At 37.6% G+C, this 8,971-nt stretch overlaps 1 protein-coding gene across 2 annotated transcripts; it reads right to left on the bottom strand.

The window, feature by feature from the left end:
* Positions 1 to 7,599, bottom strand: kxd1 (KxDL motif containing 1). Of its 2 annotated transcripts, none has more exons than XM_002940204.5 (5): positions 7,468 to 7,599; positions 4,592 to 4,701; positions 3,661 to 3,813; positions 2,828 to 2,874; positions 1 to 1,192 (listed from the first exon to the last, which is right to left on the bottom strand). In XM_002940204.5, exons 1-5 carry the CDS (start codon positions 7,510 to 7,512, stop codon positions 960 to 962), a joined length of 588 nt encoding a protein of 195 aa, XP_002940250.1. In that variant the 5' UTR covers positions 7,513 to 7,599; the 3' UTR covers positions 1 to 959. The 2 variants fall into 2 exon arrangements, with proteins under 2 accessions (XP_002940250.1, XP_031762075.1); XM_031906215.1 differs by having other exon boundaries at positions 7,459 to 7,544.
* Positions 7,600 to 8,971: the final 1,372 nt, after the last annotated feature.

The raw sequence follows: 8,971 nt of genomic DNA, 5'->3' as shown, positions 1-8,971 counted from the left end.
TTTTTTATATCTGAGCCAGCAAATATTTGTTACAAATAATTTAATTTTATTGTAAGGGATGCTGAAAAAGCTTAAAAAAAATTAATAATTAAATAAGTGCTAAATACCATGATTTTGTAAGAACAAATAACACTTCCTTTTCAAGCAGATACAGATATGTGCTCTAAAGATATGCGGATACCTTCTTGGGATAAGTTAAATCTTTTGCTTTTAATTTTTTTCTTCCCTTTTTCAAGCTTCTAAAAAATTCCTTTCAGGTATTCTCACAAAGCATTAAGTCGGTCTACATTAAACTGTGTGACCCAAGGCTTGAGCTTATAAAACATTAAATGCAATCAATGAGGAAAGGATCAAATTTGTGATTGTGCTGTTCAGGAAAAAAAAAATTAAAATTCCCTGCAGTATTTTTTTAACCAGATGTACAGGAACTACATACAATTATGGCAAATATGGCAAAAAGACAAAAAGATCAAAAGACACAGGGAATTAAAAGAAAGGTAAGCTGATGCTAGAAACATGGAATGGGCACAAAATTAAGAATAAATGCTAGTTAAAGTGCAGCAGCAAAAACAATGTAAGAGAATGGTTGACCAAAAAGGGAAAGAAAAAGTTTCAAGTACCAGCATGTGTTCAAAAAAAGCACATGGAGGGAGAGGTGGGTGGTAGCATCTGCAGTAATGGTACCAATAGCAAGCTGAAAGTGCAGGAATAACTTTCCAAAAATCAATAGCTAAGAGTCCTGGGAAGAGCTAGCTCAAACTTAAATCTTGTATCAACCACCCTTTTCCTCTACACTGATCCATGTTTTGCTTCTTAGGGTAATTAGACAATGCAGGGTGCTTATTTCCAGGCAGCATAACAAGAACTCCTTGGTGGCAGAAGGATGACAATGCATTGTGCTGGAGGTTGAAGAAGAGCACACAACCATAATTTAGAAATTGCTTCCACCCTCTAGTCTGTTAATCCTCATGGACCACCTCTTCATCTGTCAGAATCTGCCCATTGACAGATGGAGTGTCAGAAGGTGCCTGGGATAAGTCCTCAAAGTCTTGGCTCATAGCAGGTGAAATAATAGAGGGGCTTGTGTCACAGGACTCTGTGCTTTGCTCTGATGTGGCAATAGTTGTGGCAGCACTTCTTGGGGTTGGGTCAAAATCATCATCATCTTCTAGGATGGGAGATTCATGAACATCTGTGAAATTTTAACAAAACTATGAATTAACTTCCAAACACACACAAACATGCATTCAGTAGCAAATGTAAAGTGACCCCCAACCACCATCACTTTTCTGCCTTGCCTGGGCACATTACCCAGTGCCAGATCTCCCCAGTTCTGGACAATTAGGAGCATGGGCACTCTAAAGCTTTATACTGTAAAGCTTATTTAAGAGCTTATTTACTGTAGCAAGGCACAGTGCTAGGTTCAAAACCGAGAGCTTGGACCTATACACTCACCTAAAGGATTATTAGGAACACCATTCTAATACCCTTCTCTGACCTCTAGCATCAACAAGGCATTTTCGCCCACAGGACTGCCGCATACTGGATGTTTTTCCCTTTTCACACCATTCTTTGTAAACCCTAGAAATGGTTGTGCGTGAAAATCCCAGTAAATGAGCAGATAGTGAAATACTCAGACCGGCCCGTCTGGCACCAACAACCATGCCACGCTCAAAATTGCTTAAAGGAGAAGGAAAGGCTAAGTCACTTGGGGGTGCCAAAATGTTAGGCACCCCCAAGTGACTTAGAGCGCCTACCTTGTACCCCGGGCTGGTGCCCCTGTACGGAGGGAACAGCACCAGCCCGGGGTAGCTGCCGGCGCTTCCTCCTTCCTCCTCGCTTGCGCGCGCATGCGCAGTATAGTGAAAAGCCGAACTTAAACATTAAAGTGGGCTTTTCACTCTACTGCGCATGCGCCGGCCGGCGGATTTCGCCGGCAGCGCGCAAAGGAAGGAGGAAGCGGTGTCTACAGGTGCCCCGGGCTGGTGCTGTTCCCTCCGTACAGGGGCACCAGCCCGGCGTACAAGGTAGGCGTTCTAAGTCACTTGGGGGTACCTAACATTTTGGCACCCCCAAGTGACTTAGCCTTTCCTTCTCCTTTAAATCACCTTTCTTTCCCATTCTGACATTCAGTTTGGAGTTCAGGAGATTGTCTTGACCAGGACCACACTAAATGCAGTGAAGCAACTGCCATGTGATTGGTTGATTAGATAATTGTATTAATGAGAAATTGAACAGGAGTTCCTAATAAACCTTTAGGTGAGTGTATATGCACCTGTGCTTCTGTACTTTCACCATGTATCAGTAAAACCAGCTGTGCCTGCTTTGCAGAATAAGAAGAAATATACAGTATGTTCTGGCACAAGGGAGCCCTGTTCTTTACACATTCTTTAGACACCCTTTGAATATTGCATCTATAGGAGCTCCCACTTGTGCCAGCCAAATAACATGCCAATCACAAGCTTTGCAATGCCCACATTCACTGCCACAACTTTTTGCCTATTTATAAAATGAATGCAACTTTTGCAATGGTAGTAACACATTAGGTGCAAGTTGCAGTGCACACAGGTTATTTATTGGACCTCACTAACAGGCCACATGGCATACCCTCACAGAATTCTAAATGATCCACCTGTAAGAAACCCAGTACTTGATGGCGAGGCATAAGGATATGTTCACATGCCAGTTACCTTTATTTTATTTAAAACATAGATCAAACAAGTTGTTTTCTTTTTGCTTTACCATTTTTAATATCTAAGTACTTAGCTTGATAATATTATAAGTCAAATACTGTAGGTCATATAGGACCAAATTATAAGGAACTTACTGTTGAAAGACTCTGGATATTGCTTTGCTAGTTTCCCTTTTAACATCCTGCATGGATAAGAACAAAAATACACTGATGACTTCAGATCATTTCTAGATAGCAATAATATATATTTCAGATACAACTTTGTGTTTTAATTGTAGATGATGTAAAGATGATGTGCTCTCTATAATAGGATTTCTAGGGAATACCAAATGTAGGGTTCCCAGGTGATCACATTATGACAGCCCCAGCACCTTCCAACAGCAGTATGTTTTTCACTTAAAGGGGAATTATCACAAAAATGTAATAGTGGTTTAACCTCATGGAAATAAGGAACTAAATTAATATAATCAGTTAAAAATTTTGTATAATTATCAAGCTACTCTCATTTCAGTAAACTGTCTCACATCATGCAAAAGACAGTCAGATTTTGTATGATGGTTAGAATGAATACATTGGTGTGTGCTCTATTTGCCAATGTATTAGAGCTCACCGTCTTTCAAAATAACCTACTCTGACACAAAGCTGAATGTAGAGACAAACTGCAGAGTGAGGGATAGTGTAGAGAAACTGATTATTTGAGAAATGATACAGAATTTGTAATTAATTTTATATTTAGAAATTTGTTTTATTTCCATGAGATAAGGCTTATAGTAGATTTTAATTTTCAATAGTTCCCTAGCATATAAAGGAGCACTGCATTTTTCCTTTTTCCCTCCTACTATATGTATAAATTAGTTAATTATCACTTGCATGAAATAATAATTAATAGCTTTCACTTACATAAATACAGTACGTGCAATCAGAGCAGATTTTTGTCATTGGAGCAGAATAAAATGTAAATCTTGTACCTGATTCTTCTAAAGATGATGTCCAAGTCTTTCTTCATTTCCACCAGTGTCCTGGTGTGATGTGCAAACCTATCACTCATCTGTTGCAATCGTGTGTTTGAGAGACCATTGAAATTGAGCAACATTTCATTGGTTTTCTCAAAACGATCAAGCCTGGAAAGAGGATCACAAAATAAATAAGTTATGCAGTTCTAGAAGCAATATACATCTTCTTTGAAGTGTGATGAAAATATATCTGTAATGATAGAGGCACTATTTGCCTTACCTAATAAATACTATGCAGAGAACTAAACTAAAACTGATCTAAACTAATTGCTCACTGGGTGCTTCTAGAAACTGGTGCAATTTAGCACCAATATTAGTAAATCAGACCAACTGATTCTAAGAATAGTCAAAAAAAGACAAAACACTATTGGGCAGATTAATCAAAATGTGAAATTAGAGCTTATCACCAAAAAATGCAACTACTTTCTATTCATTTCTATGGTAATTTTAGAAGTGTATTTATCAAAAGTTAATCTCTAACATTCACCTATTGATGAACATGCTGATAAAAATACAATGGGAATTAATCGAAAGTGGGTTTATCTGTGGTGAGCTCTAATCTCACATATTAATAAACAGATGTGTGACATGACTATCTAGAGGTACAAATAAATTAATATAGGGAATGAATGTTGGAAAACATGGAGTTGTTTAGAAAAACTATAAATTGCAAATCTTGCAATAAATTATCACAAAAATGTTTAAACCAAGACATTAAAACAACCACAGAAGGGCATAACATGTGTTGATTTAAAAATCCATCAATTCTTAACAAAGCACATTTTTTGTATAAGACCTGTGAGTGCAGATTTTAAGCACATTGTTTTATATATATATATATATATAGGTATGCAGTATGTTTTAAAGATATAGTATATGTGCTTACATGTGTCTCTGAGCTAGGATGATAGCATTAACGTCCTCTGAATTTACCATATTGAGTATTCTACTACAGAACACCCCAGATGCCGTTGCTTCAGTCACCTGTTCTGCCATCTACAAAAAAAAAAAAAAAAAAAGTTTTTCCAGAATGATAATTTGCAATACTTACATACACAAATGTGCATATTTATATACATAGTAATTACTCACGATAGTTGTTTTTTTATCAATTTCACATGCAATATTAAAATTGAAAATCTAATCTTACTTCTTACACTTTACTCAGCTTCTGTCAACCACCTTGCAATCATATTAAAGTTAAAATAAGCACAAAATAACTGCATATTCAAACAATAGAGCAAACATTCTTAACAATAAGAGAGGTACAGAGCCTGTGTAGTGATTTTGGCTATACCCACTTGTTCTAAAGCTACTCATGCAATTCCAGATTTGGTCAGGCAGTCTGGACAGTTTTTCCATGCCACAGAAATGTTGCTTGGAGAGGTTAGTTTCAATAGACCATCATATGGATCATGGCTGTTCTATCCATTCTAAAAATGCGTTTTGCTTATACACTGGTAGACCCAGTGGATGACTAAAGCTAGACATTTTGATGCAGATGTATCATCACTATATATAACTGCAATAATGATACACGAAAAAAAGTACTATATCATACTATGCCTAATAAAAGCCTGTATAAAAGCCAAACTTATAAAGAGTGCGTCCACATGCTTGGTAGCAGGATTAAAAATAGATTTATGCTGCAACTCAACTGTAACTCAACTAATCCAATAAACAATGGGGTTGTCAAACCGAAACTTGTAGCTGTCAGGTGATGCTGGAGCTTTCAGCTGAAGGATCAGGGGACACCATTAGCTATGTACGTGTTTTCTCAATATACTCTTGTACATATACATTTTAGGGAAACAAGTATTTTATTTATATATACACCTGAGTATCTGATAAAGAAGGAAATATGCCTGCTACACACTTTATCTTGTGGCTCTTACAAGACAGAACAGCAACTCAAATGCCTGTTGCCTTGAGTGAATGATTTGCAAGACCTTTGCTAAAGGTGGGTGAACAAACAGGTCTCATCTCATAATTGCAGAAGAGGGACGCATCAACGAGCAGATACGATCCCCGATCTGACTAGACTTTTTAGCCTGCCTGATCGAGATCTGGCCGATTTCAGCCCAGATGTCGGCAGGACTGTCGGTAGTGCCCATACACGGGCCGGTTAGCTGCCGAATCAGTCTAAGGGACCGATATCGGCAGCTAGAATCGGCCCATGTATGGGGACCTTTATAGTGCAGTATTTCAAATACACTTCAGTTAACACCCAGTGTTATAGAAAATGTCTAAGTGTCTTTTCCTTTTTATATTGTACAGTGCATAGAATCAGATGTTCTATGGGTTCATTCTATTACACATAGTTAATCTAAAAGTCTCCACCATTTAGTAGAAGTGCCTACTTACAAACCAATGGATCTCTCCTTTTCTTCAGATTCCAGTAAAAAGATAAAAATCACTCAAATTGCACTCACATTTAGTCCACTGAGATCAGTCACATAAAATGCACCAGTTTGCAAGTCCACTGTCCCATTCCAAAGGAGGATTCTGCCGGGGTGTATGCTCCCCTTGTGGCTCTGCCTGCACCTCTGACATCTCTATTACCTGGTGCATTTCGCTGACCAATCAGCTTCCTCAGAGGCGTGGCCTCCAGTCTATGTGCTTCCCTTTTTCAAGCTCTATTTTGCTTAGTTGCCATAGCAACTGCCCTGCATGCGCTCCTAGGGATTCATTGCCAGAGCAGGCTGCCATAGCAACCAGGCGATCACCATTTTAAAAATGTTGTTTCTTTTACCTAATAAAAGTTATTGGAATCTGAATTGCTTACTATTAGTTTGTTGGTTCTAACTACTAAATCAATACATTTCTACCAAGAGAATCAGAATGAGGATTGGAAAATATATGGTGGGAGTTGTAGTTCAACATTCTTCACACCCGATATATAAGTGCATATTCAAAACGCACATACTTATACAGTACTTGTGCTTAAATGTGTATAGAAACATTCCCAGGGGATTAGAATGAGGAATGGAAAATATAGTGGGAGTTGTAGTTAAACACCCAATTGATATAAGTGCTAAGTGCATATTTAAAATGCATATACTTATAAAATGCCTGAGCTTAAATATTTATAAAAACATTCACATATGGCTATCTAGGGGATTAGAATGAGAATTAGCAAAATATATAGTGGGAGTTGTAGTTCAACATTATTCAGTATATATTAGCACTTATATCAATTGAATAATGTTGATAGAACTTCTATAACACTGGGTGTTAACTCCTGACACAGTGATGCCGTCCAACAGACTAAAAAACCTGGTGCAGTTCCCCTTTAAAATACAGTTCCTCAATGCTCCTGTAAAGTCACATTCATACATGTACGTCTACATCAGCTGATCTGTCAGCTTGTGCATTGGATATCCCTGGAGTATATAAAAGACTCCATAAAACATAACTTTAGTATCTTAGCATATCTAAAACAATTTTAGAAAAATTGCAGTACGTGGTACTAAATAAACTTTCCACACATATACATCACATCAGTTGCAGAAATGAAGTAATGTATTTAATTTCCATAAAGTCCCTGTTATAGTTACAACTAAGTAAGATCTAAACACGGAATTTGCTAGATTCAAAAGTTGTAAGCCATGTGAAAAGCTCCAGAAGTAAACACAGTAGGATGACAGGTATTAAAATATATGCATGTCTGCAGATTGTATTTAAATTGGGGAACGAGGTGACAAAAAGCTTTACCATTAGTACATCCCAAAAAAACCCACCCAGCATACAAACCAATTATACCGAAAGCGGTTGGGGTTCATGGGAATCTTGCAAATCCTTGTTCATCTTCACCTATTCACCACAACATGCAGCCACCGGCAGTCTCGAAACACTTCCTGGTTAGCCATGCAATCTACCACCTCATTGGTTACAACAAGGTTTCCTCTGATAGGACATGGTTACTCACTCCACCCCCTTAACCCCTCCAGTAGAAGTAGTAAGGACAGTGCTAAGCAAGATGCTAAGCAATGTAAAAATCACACAAGACTGTATATAAAACAGCCCAAAGCAGCAAACGTTTCTCACCCTTTAAGTGCCAGCAGAATTTCACATTTTGTTTCCCCTCAGTACCAGACGTTTTGTAAACATTCACTGCTCTCTCATTTTAGGGGCATTTACTGGGGGGGGGGGGGGGTAGGAAAACTATATATCGTTTTTTTCAGGAAAACCTGAGCTTTCCAGTTTTTGTGTATTTCCACTTCTGGAACAAGATTTAGAGCTTTAAATTTTAAAAATAGAAAAATTCATATTTTTCAGGATTTATACCAGAAACATATTATATTTTATGGACAAAAATGCAACTGATTAGGAAAGCCTGATATCTCCCAAACTTGCCAATACCTGATATATATATAGTTTTATGGAGATTTCTGACTTCTATAGATCAAAAACTCCCAGCCGTAAATTTTCAAAGCATTACAGCAGAATACGGCATACTTTAGATTCAAAAGCCAAAAATCCTGTAACATTAGGTTTACCCAAGGAAACCATATATTTTTGAAAAGTACACATTCTGCCAAATCTGAAATGGATACCCATGTCTTTCAACTCCTAAGTACCAAAAAGCAATGCTTTTCTGAATTTAGCAGTTTCTATAAAAAATTATGAAAATTCGAAAAAATTGTTTCAGAGCTTCCACTTTCGGTCATCATATCTCCCACATAACAATCGGTACCAAAAAAAAAAATGAAAGCCAAGGGTCCAATGAACAGTTTGTGCGTAGGATTACTAAAGTATGGCATTTAGAGACCCCAGAAACATGTTAGTGCATACAAATTGTCCCAGAAATCTCTTTACCTACTGAAAATCCAACACATTTACTGCATTTTCTGTGGGGTCAAAGCACAAAAAAATACGTTGACCCCCCCAAAACCATATATTTTTGGAAAGTACACATCCAGGTGAATTCAAAATAGGCACCCAAGTCTTTCTACTCCAAACTATGGATTCACAATGCTTTCCCAAAATTGGCAGTTTTGATGAAATACCTGCAAATTGCATTAAACCTTCCACTTTCAAGCACCTTATTTCCCACATAGCATTATGTACCAAGAAAAAACATAATAAATATTAAAGCCAAGGGTCCACTGAACAGTTTGATTCCCATTGTGCATAGGATCACCAACGTATCTGGCATTTAGAGACCCAAAAAGGAAGTTAAAGGACATGTAAAGCCTACGTTTACCTACAATGTATATCAGTTGGGCACGTCTCCCCCACCCAAATGGCATCATTTGTACTGCAT

This window comes from Xenopus tropicalis, chromosome 1, assembly GCF_000004195.4.
Source record: "Xenopus tropicalis strain Nigerian chromosome 1, UCB_Xtro_10.0, whole genome shotgun sequence".
NCBI lineage: Eukaryota > Metazoa > Chordata > Amphibia > Anura > Pipidae > Xenopus > Xenopus tropicalis.
The sequence above is the reverse complement of the archived record's forward strand: the minus strand, read 5'-3'. Positions and strand labels throughout refer to the sequence as shown.

Bases quoted from the DNA above. Each gene is read 5' to 3' on its own strand.
- kxd1 (XM_002940204.5), bottom strand. From the start codon at position 7,512: ATGAACAAGGATTTGCAAGATTCCCATGAACCCCAACCGCTTTCG. The intron at 4,702-7,467 runs GTATAATTGGTT...TTTTTTTTGTAG, and splicing joins ATGAACCCCAACCGCTTTCG to ATGGCAGAACAGGTGACTGA. The intron at 3,814-4,591 runs GTAAGCACATAT...TCCTCTTTCCAG, and splicing joins ATCCTAGCTCAGAGACACAT to GCTTGATCGTTTTGAGAAAA.